This window comes from Thamnophis sirtalis, unplaced genomic scaffold (genome assembly GCF_051295495.1).
Source record: "Thamnophis sirtalis isolate CommonGarterSnake01/CBP01778 unplaced genomic scaffold, rThaSir2_p1.2 scaffold_8, whole genome shotgun sequence".
Lineage (NCBI taxonomy): Eukaryota > Metazoa > Chordata > Lepidosauria > Squamata > Natricidae > Thamnophis > Thamnophis sirtalis.
Genome location: NW_028261388.1, coordinates 52,813,014 through 52,832,400, shown reverse-complemented (window position 1 = coordinate 52,832,400; position 19,387 = coordinate 52,813,014). Strand labels below are relative to the sequence as shown.

The 19,387-nt window shown below is 33.9% G+C and overlaps 1 protein-coding gene across 4 annotated transcripts in view; it reads left to right on the top strand.

Annotated features, from left to right (window-relative positions):
• The window catches only part of ERG (ETS transcription factor ERG), a 113,984-nt gene that overhangs the window by 66,678 nt on the left and 27,919 nt on the right, over positions 1-19,387 (top strand). For 3 of the 4 annotated variants that reach the window (XM_087721665.1, XM_087721664.1, XM_087721662.1), the window contains exon 2: positions 7,081-7,229. In XM_087721665.1, coding sequence (XP_087577791.1) covers positions 7,131-7,229 — 99 coding nt within the window. In that variant the 5' untranslated portion in view covers positions 7,081-7,130. Of the gene's footprint in view, positions 1-7,080; positions 7,230-8,752; positions 8,884-19,387 lie in introns of those variants that run through there. The other variant, XM_087721663.1, reaches the window with a different exon arrangement.

Sequence of the window (19,387 nt, the reverse complement as noted above, 5' to 3'; positions counted from 1 at the left end):
GAAGCATACTGCTTCCATTTTCTGTCTATCGGCTCATCACAAGAGACCATCACGACAGAAAGACATTATTTTTACTGTTGCCTTTGTTACATTTGTGCTGATAAATAAATAAAGGGAGACTAGTATAGATCTATTTCAAGCTATTTAGCTCTCATCAGCTAGCCATACCCTTATTGGGATTTGAACCTGTGCTGTATTACATATTAAGCAGATGTGTTAACCACTAAGCCACAAGGTTCTCCTCCTTTATCAGCTGAGCCAGGGAAATAGGTATGTATTTAGTGTCACAACCCCTGGTATGTCCAAATATGGGAGGAAGCATACTGCTTCCATTTTCTGTCAATCGGCTCATCACAAGAGACCATCACGACAGAAAGACATTATTTTTACTGTTGCCTTTGTTACATTTGTGTTGCATTTGTGCTGATAGATAAATAAAGGGAGACTAGTATAGATCTATAGCTGATGAGAGCTAAATAGCTTGAAATATATCTATTTCCCTGGCTCAGCTGATAAAGGAGGAGAACCTTGTGGCTTAGTGGTTAACACAACTGCTTAATATGTAATACAGCACAGGTTCAAATATATATATACACACATACACACACACACACACACACACACACACATGATTTGTTTCCTACATTTTCAGTTGTCAAGGCAGGTTTTTTCCTTGTGCCCAACTCTTCAAGACATAAAATCATAAAAATCATTAAAAGAATTAATTCAGTATCTGATTCTGAATATACTTTCAGATTATATTTAGGGCTAAAAATGGAGTCATAAACTAAAGAAAATTAACATTTGATGCCTAATAAAATAGGTTAATTTTCCCAATAAACCTTTTCTTTAGAAGAATGGTGAGCACCATCTAGTGACTAAAATAATATTCACATTTAATCTGCAGGGTGAAAACTATCCCACCACAAGATAGTTTATCTATTATGTGGTGACTAGATTTGCTGTTAAAGCTTACTTGTAAGTAAGCATAAATATAACTGTATCTAATCAAACTTATTTAAATTAAGCACCATTTTTTCAGATTTTGAATTTGAATATGCCTTCTAACATACTAATCTGTCAATTCTGTAAGAACTTGATGATTCAAAATCTAACAAGCAGTCTTCCAAAGATTTATCATATGAGTTAATTATAATAATTTGTCTCCATTTAGTTGAATCTCCTGACATGTCTTGTGCTGTCTACTTGAGGAGTTTTTAACCTTTATAACAGTAACTTCTTTTTTCATCCAGCTCTAGGAATATAAAAGTGAAAGGTAAAGTGATCAATGCATACTTTAAAGTGTATGCAAATTTTAGAACTGAAGGGCAGCTCTACCACTATGCAGTATTGCACATGAAAATGTTTTTTAATGACAGATACCCTTTTAAGCCAAATTTCTAAATAGAAATATGTTTACTGAGAAAACAGGAATTCAAGGAAAAACAGGAGAAAGGGGCAACAGCAAACAAAGCAAATTAAAAGCAATAATTAGCCTAACAAAAAAAAAAGTTACTTAACATCTTTTTTAAGTAATATTTTGAGTGATAGTACATATTCTGGTTTATTATAGGAAGGGGTGGTTTAAGAGAGATATCTGACCTCCCTTTTATAAGGTTGTTAGGCAGGTGCTGCTTGATGCTTCTTTCTTCTCAGTTTTATAATTTTATGTAAAGGTTAGTGGACTAAAAGCTATTAGGAGGTTGTTTTACCCATTCAGGCAAAATACTCCCATCTTTAGGATTTAGCAAATGAATCATAACATTATCTATTGTTAAATAATTTGTTCAAGATACAAGTTAATGTGTTGCATGCTATATTACTGTTGCTAATATAAGCATTTCTAGCCAAATAATTATATATAATTTCTTATTTCTTGTTAGATAATCATTTCTGTATAGATTCCCAGCTGTATTAGGTTAATATGTTTTAAGTAAGTATGACTGGCTGATATCATAGAATACTACTTAATATGAACATCAGGAAACAATATTTTGATATAATGAGATCTTTATTTCCAGTAAGAATAGTTTACATCTTTTATTGATCCACTTCGAGGTATTGAATACACTATATATAGAGCTGGTCAGCCTCTTTCTACAATTTTACTTATGGAAGTATTATCCAGAGGCTTCTTAGTGATTAATATATTGATGCTTTATTTGAGGAATATACTGCAAAACATAAGGCTTACCACTAGAAGATTCTTTTACATGCCATTCCAATGGGACGTATTATCACTAGCTATGTGATGATGTACCTGTGTGATCTTTGCCTTGCAGTATATCTTTTTTTTTCTACTCTGAAAACTGATTTTCATATTGGGACAGCTTTATTTTTGTTTGTTGTTGTGCTTGCATATGGAGCTGGGCGCAGTGGCGTGAGCCTGTAATCCAACTACTCCGGAAGCCGAGGCTGGCGGATTGCTTGAGCTCAGGAGTTTTGGGCTGCAGTGGGCTACACCGATCGGGTGTCTGCACTAAGTTCGGCTTGCATATGGGAAAACACAGAAGTAAGGCAAAAAAAAAAAAGATATAGTAGGGATTGTATTAAAATGTTCAACCATATTTTGCTGCAATGCATACCTTCTTTCTTTCTTTCTTTCTTTCTTCCTTCCTTCCTTCCTTTCTTCATTTTTTGTTTGGAATCTCAGATAAGAAACTGCATGTAATTTGGAAGGAAATCAAATGCAAATGAATATGGGAACAACAGTTTAGCAAAATGAGTATATTTGAGGTCAGGAAAAGGATGGTTCAGATGTTGATTACCAAAGTGTGGCAAACCTTTTTTCAAAGCTGATGACTAACTAAATAGGTACACTAAGTAAATATAAAAATGAAACTGTATAAAATTTAAACACATGTCTTGTTGAGTTAATACTTTACAATATAAAAAATAAAAAGCAAAAGAAAGAAAGAAGGAAGGAAGGAAGGAAGGAAGGAAGGAAAGAAGGAAGGAAAGAAAGAAAAGAAAGAAGTTCTTCAGTAAACCTATGACTTTTGATGTAATAATTAGTCTTTATTTGCTTAAAGCTAGTTCTAAACAGTGCTGTAGGTATAAATCATATTTAAACATTTCACTTTTAAAATAGTTTTTAATCTTATTATTGTAATGTATAATATAAATTTAATTTATAAATTTTATTACTATTTCTACTTAAAATACGATTAGAAAATTGATTAAAAACAAAAAAAACCATGGAAAATTATAAATTGGTCCAGTAGCAAGATCAATGACAAAAAACTAAAAGTAATTGAATCTACTGTCTAACATAGGTTCTGTTGTAACTGTTATGAGAGCTAAATAACTAAATAAGCCAATAAGCCAGGTTAAAGCATAAGGCTAGAAACCAAGAGGTTGAGTTCTAATCTCGCCTTAGGCATGAAAACTATCTTGAGAGATCCAAGGTCAGTTGAACTCTCTTAGCCCAACTCTCCTCATAGGATTGTTGATGTGGGGAAAATAGAAAGAAGGAATATTATGGATGTTTGCTTTCTTGAGTTATTTATAAAGTAATGAAGGCAGGATAAAATTATTATTAAGTTGATGATAAATAAAAATATTAGGTTTTAAACCTTAATGTAACTGGATATTTGATTTCCTTATTGATAGGCATTGTGCAAGTTGGAAGAAAAGTTTCCAATTCCATCTCCTTGAGTACAGGTTTCCCACAGGTCTGTGTGTGTCTTGAGTCCACTATTGTTCACCTTGATGACCCATGACTACTGTGCCAAATCTGCTACAAATCATATTGTGAAGTATGCGGATGACATGACAGTTGTGGGTCTTATCTGGGATGACAATGAAGATGTTTATAGGGAAGAGGTGAAGGCTCTGGTGCACTGGTGCAATAAAAGTAACCTGATTCTAAGTGTTAATAAAACAAAGGAGATCATTGTAGAATTTAAAAAGAGCCAGCATGGTCAGAGGTGGGTTCCTACCAGTTCGGCCTGGTTTGGTTAAACCGGTAGTGGTTTGCCAGCCTGGGTTGCCAGAACCAGCAATGACCCAGGCCTGCCATGCCTCCAAACAGGTTCCCCGGTCGGTGCAGCATGGTTTTTTTCATTTTTTTAATGTCCTGCATATGTGCAGACCTATTTATGGGAAACTGTGGATGTGTACATGAACAAAGCTAGCACACGTGTGTAAAATTGCACACACACCAAACTGGCAGTGACGCCAGCAGCAACCCATCCATTCAGTATTAAAGATGCAGCTGTAGACTGGTCAACAGTATTAAGTATCTTGGGTGCAGATAACTAACAATCTGAACTGCATACGTCATCCTTAGTGAAGCATGCAAACAAGCATTTGCATTTCCTGCATCGGATGAGTAGAGCACAACTTTCTCCTTCTGTCTGGGCCATTTTTTTACAGAAGCATGATTGTGTGTGTTTTAACAAACTGCATCACTGTTTGATTTGGTGGCAGGAGTGCCTCAGATAGAAAGTCCATACAGAGAGAGGTAAGAGCAGCTGAGAAGATTATAAGATCGCTTCCTGTTATTCAACACTTATTGCTTATAAGTGTTATGTGCTTAAAGTTCAAAGCATGGTTAGAGACTCCACACATCCACTTCACAGTCTGTTTCTGTTGCTCCCCTGTGGGAGGAGGTTCCGAAGTATTTCTACCAGATTCTGTAACAGCTTTTTTCCCTAGGCCATACATCCAGTAAACTCGCAAGATTAATTTTTCTCGCCATGTACATTTATACATCTGAAATAGACCGTGTTGTTTCTCTGTGTCATATAATATATGTGGGTATATGCCAGTGACGTGCGGTGAAGCTTATGGCTGGTGAGGCAAAAAGAAAAAAAGCAGCTTGACAGCGGACAAAAAGAAATTTAAAGGAGGAGAAGCTACCGGGAGGGGGAGGGCCGGTGCGGGGAGAAGGACCAGTAGATGATGCGGCGCTGCACAGGCTCCGGGATGAGCTCGAACTGCTCCTCCACCCGCTGGAAGGGCCACTTCTCTGCTACACACTGTGCCACGATATCTAGCAGGGACTCCGGGCTCTGTGTCTTGCCCAAGGGCATCACTCTGAACGTGGCATAAGCCGCGGCCAGGGCAGAGGGGAAAGCGGTGGCAGTGGAGGAAGCATCAGTGATGGCCAATGAAGTTCCCGTGATGCAAAGTGCCCCGCTGCCGCCAATGCCGCTGCCCGCCCGCTCCCCTGGCCTGCAGCCAGCCCAGCACCATACCCGGGTCTGCAGCAAAGGCGCTTGGAGGCTCCTGCGATGCCAAGTGGAGAGTTGAACTTGCTCGGAGCATGAACTTTTCCAACACAGGTGTGTTTTACAAGCAAGGCTCCTGCTGCTAGATTGTGCAGTCGCTCAACTGCAAGGGATGATTCGCTGCTCCCAGATCAGGAGGCGGGGGAATCACATGCTTCCTTTGCATATGAAATTTTTCTTAACTCTTAAAAGGCGAAAAATTCCTTATGCAAAGGAGGCCATAGTTCTCTCGCCTCCTCCTATAGTTAACACTAAGCAGACTCCAAGTCACTGTGACTTGGAGTCTGGCAGCAACTACCTTGGCTTTAATTATTTTTAAAAAGTTATTTAAAATTCTTTCCTTTTCCTCATGACTGGTGAGGCCACGCCTCCCCTGCCTCTAGTGACTGCACGTCCCTGGTATATGCGTTGTTTGTTTGTTTCTTTCTTTCTTTGTTTGTTTATTTATATTTTTGTCATCTTTATGTAGTGAATATTGGAGGTTGTGACCTTTTGAGAGCTATATGCAACAAAATTTCATTTTAATGTAATGCCAAGTGTATATTTAAAGTGACAATAAAGTTATTCTAAGTCATTAAATAAATTAGAAGTTAACATTTTACCATCAGTTGCTGTCCATTTAGTTTCAGCTCAGTTTATCTGAATTATAGCTGATGCCAAAGTATTTTTATTATCAACCAAACACTGTAGACTGAAGTCCATGAAAAGGTAGACAAAGGTAGGTGAATTAGTTTATAAAGCAACCATATTGCTAAATGTTGAACAACAATAGAATTTGGCAACCTTTCTGGATATTACAGATAACCTGATGCTAAAAAGGGAATGTTTCTTCCTCTGAGTTACCAGGGCTATTACTAATATACACTTAGTAGTAGAAAGAGGAATGAAGGAATGTGTGTAATTTTGCCCTAACAAAGAAACCTTAAATCTCCTGACACTATAGGGAGTACTTTCAGGTACATCTCTGTAAGCCACAGCAATAAGGTAGAAGTATGTTCCCTCTTAGAGAATTCAGACTTAAGCTCTTTAGGGCTTTGAAAGTAATTACTAACATTTGATGTTTTATCTAAAAAAATCAACAGTTAGCAATTCCTAGAGATACAATTTCGGTCTTAAGAACACAGACACAATTGTATTAAAATATTTTATTCTATTTCATGAATCCATCTAGCAATTATGTATTATGTTGCTTTCAACTACTATATGCTTCTAAACTCTTTTGCCAGAGTATATATGAGATCCCATTTTGCAATTCTTTCTTAAAACTAATTTAGGTTTTAATGCCATGTTTCCAGTAGTATACTTGTAAAGACTGACAAATCTGAGGTGGCTCTCAGAATATCAGAGTTGGAAGGGACTTTGGAGGTCTTCTAGTCCAATCCCCTGGTTGATATCATTTTAGACAAATGGTTAATTTAGTAGATGATGTTGAGGGATTGCCCTTGTTCAGATTTTGGCAATGTTCCACCTTGTTCTCCAATTCATAATTGTTAATATTTAGAGAGCAGACAAAATCTCAGATAATGCTACTCTTCTATTCTTACCTTCTAACCCAGGAGTGTGAATGTGCAGAAGTTATTTAAAATATAAGAGCAAATAAGAAATCCTTTTCAAGCTGATCCTAGATGTGTTCAGCAAGTTAAGGATAGTGTTGTGAATGAACTTCCTAGTTTAGGAATATTCTGCAAACATCCTTGCTTACAAATATGCAGATAGTAATGAAACAGTGTCATCTTTTTGGACCTTAAGAGCGTTTGAGTCCTTAATTTGTTCAAAATAGGGAAGCCAATGTTGTTTGAATGGGCTATATAATATGAAAGACCTGTGATTATCTATTTGTTTTCAGCTCAATGCAAAGTCCTGGAAGTCCTAAAGAGTTTGAGACAAGAGTCCTTCATGAATCAAATTCTCCCCTATGGGAACTTTGCTCACCTTATGGTCCCTTCTTACAGTCCCATATCTGCCATATATTCATCTGGAAGGAACAAGAGAAAGGTAATTTTATAGTTATGCTCAGTTTATGAAATAATAGTTTGCAAATATTGGGTGGGCCCTCCTTCTTATCAAGCACTTCTCTTTCATTTTTCTGTTAAGGTTTTGTTGTTAAATGTCTATTTTTTTCCTTTAGTGTAAAAAAACTTTTGGTTTTTTAAATTTATGATATTTTGTTGTAAGCCACCTTATTTCTACATTGCAGAAAAAAATGAACATTCTATTACACAAATATAAAATAGATAAATCTTTGTTTTCATCTGTTAAGTCACATACTCTTGTTTTTTATATCTCACAAGTTTTATAGATTTAGAATAGAATACTTTATTTGGTCAGGTGTCAAATCATTCCATAATTCCATAATATAACGCCCTTGTCCAGGCAAATGTATGATTATCCCATTTTGGAGAGCTGATTCTTGGTTGATTCTGCTTTGGGGCAGAATCTTGATGTGGTACAGGCAAATAGCCAAGCTTTGTTAACCTTCAGACATTTCTCTATTGTGCTACACCATAATGATCATAAAATTCAGTTCAAGGACACACAGATACTGTCAACAAATATGAAACTATTTTGTATGCCTGCAATGAGAGGTTATTGAGATCCACAAACATCCCAATAGTTTCAACGAGAAAAAAGTCTAAAAACCATACCAAGATCCTACCCAAAAGCAGGATCAACCAGGATTGGTTGTACTGTTATGCAAGGGAACTATAAGAATTTGGATGATTACCAAACACTGACATCATCACAACACCTGACCAATCTCATCTGTTCTAGAAGGTGGGAAGTTATAGTGAGGGAGCTCCAGCAAATCTCAGGACTGTAAGTTAGATTGGGAAGTTGAAATATATCCCAGAAGAAAACAAGAGCAAATGACTTCCATGTTTTTACCAATAATGTTATGTGAAGACATCCATGAAGTCACTAGCAACTGAGCTGACTTGAAAGAGATTGCACCTGTATTATACACACACCTTTGAAAGTCAGCATCATTTTTCCCCCTGCCTTCCTAGAGCAAGTGATGGGAAAGACCTTTCTCTTCTGGAGTTTCTGGAAAATTGTTGCCAATTAAAATCAGCAGGTTGGTGTTCAATGGGAAAAGATCCTGACCTGGCATAAAAGGCAGTTGGTTTCATTCAAGCTTAATTGTTGCAAGTTAGTTCAGAGATATTACTGCATCTACTGACATTTGTGGGTGACAGCAGCTTGTCCAATCTAAATTTGGCCCCAAATATTTAATCTTTTTAGGAGGCTTATATTAAATTTGGCCCAGTTCATGTGACATCTGCATCCTGCTTCAGTATGTTAGGCCGTATTTACTGTACATCACATCGCACCTGCCAACACTGTCATAGCCAATTGACTTTTTTTAAAAAAAAAAACCTTGTAGCTGCATATCGTCAAGAAAAACAACATTGTTTTAGGACCTCTTATCTCTTAGCTCCCAAATATCCTGTTTCTTCAAACTGCAGTAGCCAGGACCAATAGAAACCTCTTCCTGCCACTGCCTGACTTCATTTCCCAGAGTTAGCACAATCTCATCCGTTCTAAATAACTTCATCAAAACTTCTTTCTGGTCAGAGTGAAGCAATAATTATTATTGACAATTATTAGCGATTAATAAGCTAGATACATTATGGCGAGCACTATTAAGGTAAGAAAGGGAATGCCTTGTGGTTAGTCTTTTTATATTGTGCTTTTTCCCAAAAATTTGCTTTTTTAACAGCAGTAAGGTAGAATTGGGCAACACCCCCACAGCCACAATAGAGGACAAGAAGATTTCCTTTGTACTGCTTAGTAAATTTCCTTTTTCCTACTCCCTGTCCACAAGGCTTAAAAACTTGAAACTGAGAAAAAGTTGGGTGTTTTTTTTAAATTCACTGTTCAGTGCTGTGGATTACACTTGCAAAGCTTTTGGAGGGAAGACCTGAATGTACTGGTTGCAATAATTTTTGAACAAATTTGGATATTTATCTGAATTAGGAAAAAGTAATCATTGAGAATTAAATAACACAATTTGGAATTCTTCTCAGCATTTGATTTGAATCTGAAATTTTCTTCTTTTAATTTGGATATTATTTTGAAATAATATTTGATTCATATTATTTTGTGCTACGAGAATTAGTAAGGTTGTTCTTTTAAGATATACTTAATTTGTTTTTGTTTTTTTAAATGGAGTATTTAATAAAATCTATGACAAGTTTGTGATTCCAGTTTCTTAGCTTTCTTTTTAGCTTTTTAAAACAACTGCTTAGCATTATAATGTTCCTAAGGCTGGATTATAATGTTTTTGAGATAAATAATATTATTTGTGTCTGTGTAGATTTCGCTTATAGTTACAGCTTATAGATAATAATTACAGATATGGCAATAAGTGTTAATTATCTGCTGAAGAAATAAACTGTATGTAATTTTAATTTAATATGAAGAAATAGGATTTATGTTAATGAAAAGCTCTTTAGGGTACAATATTTTATTAATAGCCATATTTTATCTTTTTCCTAAACTAGAGTTTTATATTTTAGAAACCAAATTAGAACATTGATAGCAGAATCCTATGCATATATATTAAGGCACCGTTTAACTAGATGTATTACATATTATTTAGGTTTAAGTGATTTAGAATTATAATCCATGTAATTTTCTTTAATAATAATAGTGACCATGACTTCCTTTTATTTGATAAGGTTACTTAACATATTTCATTAATTAATATTATCAAATATTATTGACTTGCTGAGACCACTGCAGTATTAAAAATCTTTTTATTTGATAAACATGGACTCTCTGATAGTAGAATATTGAACGAGTGAAATATTATTTAGTAAAAGTAGGAGAGTAAGATAGGTGGACTTTATTCTGAAGCTAAAAGTGTTTAACATCTTTCAAATTAAGTTTAAAATGAATATTTTGGGCTTTTCTATTTATTTAATTTTATCCACCCTGAGTAAATATGAAAATCAGCCTGATAAACCTATCTATTCACAGTATTTAAAAAAACCAATACCTATTGAAGCTAATAAAATTGATGACATCTTTATGCATTTAATTGTTATTTGAACCATACTTTGTAATATAACAGAAGGTTAACAGTTATTCAAAAAATGTTATCAGACTTTTATCAGTCAACTTTGCTGCCAATGTATAATTTTATGTGCTTTGAGAATATAGGAATAGTGAAAGAGGTGTTCAGAAAATCTTGTTTCTATTTTATCTTGTTTGAGGCTATTGCTTTTCAAGAAAGTATTCTGATTACCATTCTAAGGAAATGTGAAAATCCTGGCCGATCTGCATCAAAAGTGTAGTTTTAATATGTCAAAAAGTGTAAATTTGGCTGCATGGTATTGCAATAATTCTTTATTTGTTCTAACAATGCATTCTTACTTAAATTTGTCACAGTAAACATGAATCTAATTAGGACGCCTAATCATACTGACATATGACCACTTCGAGTTGGAGACAAAAACAAATAAACATCTTTCTCCAACATAAATAGCTCTAATTTTTAATAAAGAATAGAACAATAAATAGATGAATGCAATTATAATAAAATGCACCAGGAGAAAAAGATATGTTCTTATATTTTCATCTATTTTTCTCTTCCAATGGGCATAAAATTAATCTTATTACCTGTTTGTAGTAAGATTGCGGGTATTTTTTTCAACTCCTGTTATTCAAAATTTGGGAGGTATAAAAAGGAAATTTTATTACACAGCATGTCCTGTTATCGTGCTTCTGTGGCCATTGATACAATTGCAAGGTTATAATAATATGCTTTTTTTGTTATTACTGGTTACCCTGAAACTGTGTACTGATTACATTTGTGGATAACTAAACCACCTAATCTGTCTCAGAACATATAAAGCCTTTTTTTCAATTGTTAGTTTCCTTTTTTGTGGTTGAAATGCTGTGCTATCTGAGATTAAATGTCTGCATATTTAGAATGGGAATATTTGAGGTTCCATAATCAGAGTTAAAAACATGCATTTCTGCATAATACTCAGGCAATATATTAACTACAATGGTTTTTAAATATTTATTGTTTAGATAAGGTTTTATTTCTTTTAAAAAACACAAATATTTCATCATTCGTCAATCATTAAAACATTGAAGTACAATTTTTTTTGTATGCGGTTTTTAAATATTTATTATGATCACTTCCTGAAAATGTTGGCATATTTGTAAGAAAAGAATTTGTGCAATATATTTTAATGACCATGTTGAAAAAAATTCAGGTATAATTACAAAATAAGGCAGAGTGAAATTTTTGTTTATATTTCTTATTTTTTGCCAGCATTGATATAGACCAGTTAAGTGAAAAAATGTATTGTTACTCTTTTTTGTTAGTCAGTAAGATAGTTTGCCTATAAAATGCAAGAGTAAATATTAATATAAACAGATATGATTCGGGTAACGGTTTAGGTAAATCTTAAATGACTCAAGGTTGCACATGATAAAATGCTTTTTTATCTCTACAATGCTGTTGCAAAGTTATGTACATCCAAACAGACCTAGCTGCTCTATCTTCAGAGCTAAAAAGGAGGGGTGAAATAACACAGTATTGGAACCCCAAGGTCTCTAAGAGAAGGGCTTGAAAAGATATTTCATAAAGAGACTGCTTTAAAAATGTGCAAACCTCTCTGTGTCTATATATAAGAATTAAGGTTTGATGCTGCTGTAGATACCAAACTAAAGCTGTCGATGTCAGACAGAAGGAATCAGAAATGCAACATATTTGGCTGTGCTATTAAATATCCTATAGAAATATACAAGAGTCTCATCATTTAGAAACATATATTCTTTTGTCTTCTACCTGGGTCCATAAATTGAATGAAAAAGAAACATTTCCCCACTGTTACATGAATTTTATATCTCACTTCTCACTAACTGCAATGATGTGTGAATTTTTTGGATGCTTGTATCTTTTCTTGGAAGTGAAGGCTTGAGGGAGAAATGCAGAAAATACATCTATTCTGCTTTTATCATGCTCATATCATACAGTTTGTTAAACTATAAGAGTTGTTTTATCAATGAATTGTAGTTGATTCATCAGAAGATTTTTGGGATTATTAGATAAATCTAGAGTTGGCAATATTGACCCACCAGAATAACAATAACATTATTTCTTTTAGATTGCATCAGCAGTTCTCTGAATGAAATAAACATGAATAAACATGAATTAACATGAATTTAATTTAAAAATTTAATTAGCTAAAATATTTCAATAATGTCAAATATTCTGAGATTTCAGGCAACAATGCTGACTTCTGGCAGTTATGATAGTCTAAAATATTAAGCATCAATATATAGATAGATTTAAGATGATATAGAGACATAGAGACAGAGATATATGTACCCACAGCAGGGGGCAGCATTTAGCCAACTGACTATTCTTGAAAAGACTTAGCAAGGTTTTGAATCTGTTTTTACTTGGCTGAGAGACTATTGGAAATTGCTGGGCTGTAGGTTAGATTGGGAGGTTGAAGAAACACCCAGGATGAAGAAAGTGGAAAGTATTCATTTACTATTGTCAGGAAAAATAGATAGACATGAGTAGTTAAGGTCAACCTGAGGGAACCTGTGTCTTATTTCAAGAAACCTTCTGATGCCACAAGTGGTCTATAGTCCACAGGTTGAAAGACATTGCCTTATACTGTAACTCAAATTTACTGTAGTTCTTATAGATGTTAAGCTGAGACATGCAGATCAGTTGTGCTGTGGTCAGGGGTGGGTTCCTGCCAGTTCTCACCTCTTCTATAGAAGAGGTTTCACAAATTTACAGTGCCATTTAGAACCAGTTCTAGCTCCCTCCCCCCAACCATCCGGACATCATCAAGATGAAGAGCGAGAGGAGGAATTCTGGGAGTTGAAGTCCACAAGTCTTAAAGCTGTCAAGTTTGACCACCCCTGGTTTTTTTTTTCTAAAGGGTTAGGGGTGCAAGGGTCTTGCAGCTTGACAACTTTAAGACTTGTATGCTTCAAATGCCAGAGTTTCTGAGCCAACATTTTGGTTGCTAAGCAAGAGCGTTGTTAAGTGAGTTTCACCACATTTTACAAGTTGGGCACACCCACCCAGTCACATGGCTGGCAAGCCACTCCCACCCGGTCACATGGTTGGCAAGACACTCCCACCCAGTCACATGGCCAGCAAGTCACTCCCACAAAGCGGGCCACACCTACAGAAGAGGTTCTAAAAAAATTTGAAACCCACCACTGGCTGTGATGGATAATTTGAGGAGTTCTACTCTATGAATAATCTTAGACATCTGTTAGATTTCTTTACACCTAGTTTTTAGATTGGCATGTGCAGCAGTGCAACATGACACTATGATTTATATGCTGTAGCTTTGGAGTTGAAGAACAGATGCTTAAGCAATAAAAGCACAGTCTTATTACTTGAAGCCTGCTTAAAAAGAATTGATTTATAATAATGATTAAATCTATAGTGGTCCTTTTAATACTCTTCTCCATCCTTTAATACTCCTTTATATTCTATTCTATTACCATGTAAGGGATATGTATAATTTTTCAAACAGGGTGTTTAGCTAGAACAGTAATTCCTAAACTGGGGGTAATTAACCTCAAGGGAGTAACTTGGGCATATCCCCAAGATAATGAAGCTATTTGTAATTTGAATTAGGAATCTGGCTTGGGATGCTGCTGCCAAGATGCTAGACTAAAAACACACGGTTTAGATTCTTTGTGGGGGTAATGACAGTCAAGAACAGGAAAGGGGGTAATTGTGTTAAAAAGGTTAAAAAATACTAAGTTAGACTTTACTTTTACTTTTACTTTATTTTTACAAGCCCATAGAATGTATATAATGCATCAATTCTGCATGCTGTTTTCTATTCTCTTATTTCTTTATTTATATTAATTGTAATATATTTATATCACATACTGAGAATAAATCCATCCAAAGGAAGACTTTTTTTCTTTCAATAGTTGGGGGCATTAGCAGATGCCTACACTTTTATAGGATAATACAGAAATCCACTTCTCTGGTCACAACTCTTTTTTCCTCTTAAGCTATTGTAATATTAATATGTTCTGTCAGAGAAGTCAAATCAATGGTTAACAATTCATATTATCCTGAATACTCTATTTTAGTCTAGTAGCTGCAAACTACGTCCATTTTCATGAAGCTCAATAAAGTGTTTAATGACAAATATCAACAGCACTTAAATAATTGCATTCGTATTTGTTATTAGAAAAATAGAATATTCTCAAACATCTGTTAAAGTTTTTAAAAGAAATGGATTTGTTTGAAGTGTTAAAAGAAATCTACACAATAAGCCTAATTTTATGAGTAATACATCTTCAAAAACATTTGTAACTGCATATTATCGTTTTAATTGTGATATTGTTCAAGAGTCAATTGGATTGAGATGGGTGACTATAGAAATTGAGTAAATAAAAATCTTGACTGAACGTTCAGATATAAATTTATGTGAGAATTTGAAAATTATACCATGAAGTGGTAGTTCTTAATGGACAAATTCTTAAAAATTGTGTAGAAAGGGTAGCATATTAAAGTCCCAAATGTTTTATTCATTTAGTATAGACTGGTTGGAAATCTGAATTTAATTAAGTAAGTATTATGATTATGTTATCTAATAGTAGGATCAGATAGAAACATAGCTCAATACATGAACTTTAACTTTAACAAGGAAGTAACTATAGCTGTTAGCAAGTCCTGGACCTATCCACTTTATTTGGTTTGTTACAAACTGGAATAATATAGCTAACTTTTTCCTTAGGTTATGGAAATAGTTTTTTGTATATGATTGATACTTGCTATACGCCGCAGAATCATAGAATCATCTATGCAGAATCTATTGTGCATAAAGCTGAATATATGGAAACTATCTTCATGAGTTCAGATGAATGCAACAAGACTTAGGTGAGGTCAACAGAAACAATGCTGCTGATTCGTGAATTCATTTCTTTATGGATGAACTTATTTAAAGGATTCTAAGGAAGTAATAGCAAGCAGTCCAGGCTTCCGTTTCTGCTTAGTTATGGTTTCTGATTCTGCAGAAATATTTGCTCGCTACATTTCTTTGTCAAAGGGACAATATAATGTAGTGATTTCAGATGTAATATGCTCCAAAAGTATGACTTATAAGTAATAGCAATTACAGTCTAACCTATCTGGAAAGCAGAAGGCTGGAAATGGCTGCTGCAAAGTGTTAATATAACAATTAGAATCAATCTGGCTGAAGGGAGGAAGGAAGAAGAGCAAGGCAAAATATCTCTTATATTTCCAAATAATGCAGTCACCTCAAAATTATGAACCAATATTATTAGGGACCAATATTTTTGGTGGACATTTGTCATTCTTGAGAGCTAAAAATATTTTGTAGAATAATGCACTTAGTATTTAGATAAATATTAAACATATTGGCAAAACTCTTATGATAATGAGAACAAATCTGTAGACAGTTATTTCCTGTCTCCATTTCCTTTCTGATAGCTCATCAGATCAGGGGCTGTCATTAAAGGAAATTTTTCAATGGGAACTTCCTATCTACTATATCTAATTCATTAGAAAGAAAGCATTTCTGTTCAATAGAAATGTTCAGAAATTAGCAATTTTTAAATAATAATAATAATAATAATAATAATAATAATAATAATAATAATAATAATAATAATGTTGAAGAACTTTCAAAAAAGGCTTCTACAGCCTCATTTCATTACACTATATGGAATTAAATTAAATATATGATTGTTGCCTTGACTCTATTCCAAATTAAGGGATTACAGGGTTGTTAAAAAGAGAGGTTTTTTATGATTCCACAAAATAAGTGGAATCTTTGTTGTGAAATGTATTATACCACAAACAACTCAATTAGATGTTACCTGAACTTTAGGAAGGACAAACTATTTCCTTGTTACCATTGTGGAATAAAATTGTTTAATAAACTTTACTGTTGTTATTTTTTTTAAAGAAATAATGATACATAAAATACTATAACCATCACTATACTAGTTTAAGATAAAATCTTGTAAAATTGTTTATAATTGGCAAAATAAATCGTGTAGTAGGTTCCAGATAAATATATATATTGTAGATTTCAGTATTTTCAAGGAAGGAAGGAATCAATCTCCAACTAGTTTTAAACTGGGTTTTTATATTTATGAATGTATTATTTACCCAAATATGCTAATTTATTATCCAATAATTAAATAAAGTTCAGAAATTATTCATCCCATTCCTACTCCCCAGATCAACAACCTGTTCCTATTATTCAGGCTTCAGATTGTGTAGGTTTTACAAAAGTGAAGTTTTCTTTAAAATTGTTTATAACAGTTAGGCAAAACTTGTCAAGTGAAGGTTAATTGCCCTTCAGTTAAAGCAGTTCTCTGCACAGATGGGTTATCAGGCCCCAACACTCATTACAAGATTAATCTTGTTTCCGACAAGACTTCCCTTTCCTCCAACTGATTTTGCTCAGGCACTGGATCTTTCATCAGCCGTTAAAATAAGGGTGGATTACCCCTGGGATACTTAATGCTTGAGTGCCATGAAACAATACAGAATGTGTGACATATCTTTAAAGAACATCTTTAAGAGACAGCACATTTTCTTAGCATTATGAAGGCCGAGATTCATAAACAACTGAAACAATTGCAAGGCTTTGAATTAGCCCCATGAACCTGATTCATCCTGAGCCTTCCTTCAAATGTTAGCATTGGGCTGAATAGACTTCAGATTCTTTTCAAGGTTGCATTTTTTTGTTATTTTAAGGAATGCTTGTGATGATTATTATGAGATTTTCAAAATCACTACTGGGAAAATTCACCAGTTATACTATTCTTTAAAAGGACTTAGCATGATTGACACAGGTTTTTTTTCTTTTTGATTTAAATAAGGTTTTTGTTTAAAAATTCATTTAACATTCAATTTAATGATTTTCCTGGGTACTTGTGGTGGTCTTTAAATAATTATTGACTCTGCATTCCATCTGAAGGAAGAAGTTTCAATTTGAAGTAACTGAATACTAATTATTTATTTCCCATTCTTTTGTGTGTGTGTGTGCAAAAGTATGGTGTGTGATTTCTTATACATTTAATAATGACTTTTAAAACAATATAACAAGGATTTGACTGCCATATGACATCACCTGCCTAAGTTATGTATTTAAAGGAGTAACTAAAATATTTCAATATGGTATCCGACATAGGTCAAAAGAGTTATTTTGTCTGCTAAATAATCCTATGGAAGCAATACTGAAAGGAAATGTTACCCCATAATTTTATTTTATTGCGTGGTTTCATATGTTGCCGATATGAAAAAGTTGATGGATCAACTACCTATATGAGAAAAACAGGAAATGTAAGTCAGAACTAGTCTAGAACAGAAAAAGAGATATAGGAAGTACTTCTTCAAATTCATTTTAAAAAGTCTTCAGACTAAGTTTATTTTGGGATGTTTGTTGTAACTTGGCAAAGATCTGCCTGTTCTGTTCCTTCCACAAAACTTCAGTAAATTCCAAAACAAATATTAACAAATATTAATAATCCCAATCAACAATCTACCTTGTATTTCCACAGAATTTCCTGCTCTGTCCTCCAGTCAGCAACTAATTTGGCTTCTATAAAGATTTCCATAAACTTTAAAATGTTTTGCATCTAGACAAAAAGAAAAAATTGCCTCCAGTATGATGTGGCTTTACTCATGTAGAGCTGAACAGTCTATTACTAGTCTATTTCAATTTCCATGTTTTAAATTGTAATTCTATGATTGAAACTTGGAAACATGCATTAAAAAGCATAACTTTGTATAATGCTTTTTTATTTTCATTTACATATTCAATTTTTGTACATACAATATAAACTGCACCAGTACAAAAGACAATTAGATTCCAATCTCCAAAATGCTCTAGAATACATATACATATACTTATACTTATACTTATACTTATACTTATACTTATACTTATACTTATACTTATACATATACATATACATATACATATACATATACATATACATATACTACATACATACACACACATGTATGTATGTATGTATGTAGTTGAGGTTTCATTGCTTAAAAAAGAGGTCTGCTAGAATAGTGTGGTGATCTCACTGCAGTTTTTTTAAAATGCTGCCAGGGTAAGCATTTATTGTCAGGTCACTATGTGAATATCTACAAATATTCTATCATCGTTAACGTTAGCGCCATATATGCTGCCCTGCTCCTAGTGGTATAGCATAATCTATTTAAAGCATGCTGTAGGATACTTGATACATGCATAGTTAATATCATTCTTGTCTTTTCCCTTAATTTCTGAGTTTTCTCAGTCTTATGGCTCTAAAAGACTATTGGGAAGCAACCTCCTCCCCCATGGAAGTACATATGATCCCTTTAGCTTTGCCCAAGCTGTAAAATACCTTGTTTTTTTCCAGCTTGGTTGAAAGTGTTATCCTGCACAAAAAATAATATTTAGATCTCCAGCAAGCCCATATGAAAGGTGTGGTCTTACTTCCCTGTTCTTCTCCAAATATATATTAGTAATTCTAATACTTCCCATGACCTGACAAAGGAGCCATGTCCTCTTTAACACCACACTAAGTCTAGAAGAGTGTCAGATACATCTGCAGTTTTCTTTCAAATAATCATATTATCAAAACTATGCCAAAGAGCAGTCCATTCTTTGATCAATTGATGTTAATAAAACTCCATATAATAAACTAGCTACTTATCCATGTATAGGAACTATAGAAACTGTAACAAAATTGAGGAATTGGTACCAAAAGTGCTAGCTTGTTTTTTGTGTCTTTGTTTTCTAGAAAATGCATATGGTCTGCCCTTTAGCTCCACTTTGTGTAAGCTGAGCCCATGATTTCTTCTTGGATCCAAAATATTAGATTTGGCATGAGTCATCTGAAATCATGATTGGTATGCATGAAGAGGGAATCTTCCATCTAACACTCCAGTTACCCCTAGAAATTTCCAGTAGCTATCTACAGAAGCTCATAGTATATGCATATGAATTCACCGATGATGATCTCTTTGACAATTCCAATAATACACACACACATAAACACACAAGGAACTGAAAAATGATTCTTAAAATGTTATACTTTGAAAATTAGGTTTGATTGGCGTTATATCTTTAAACATATTGATTTAGCCAAATTCCCTG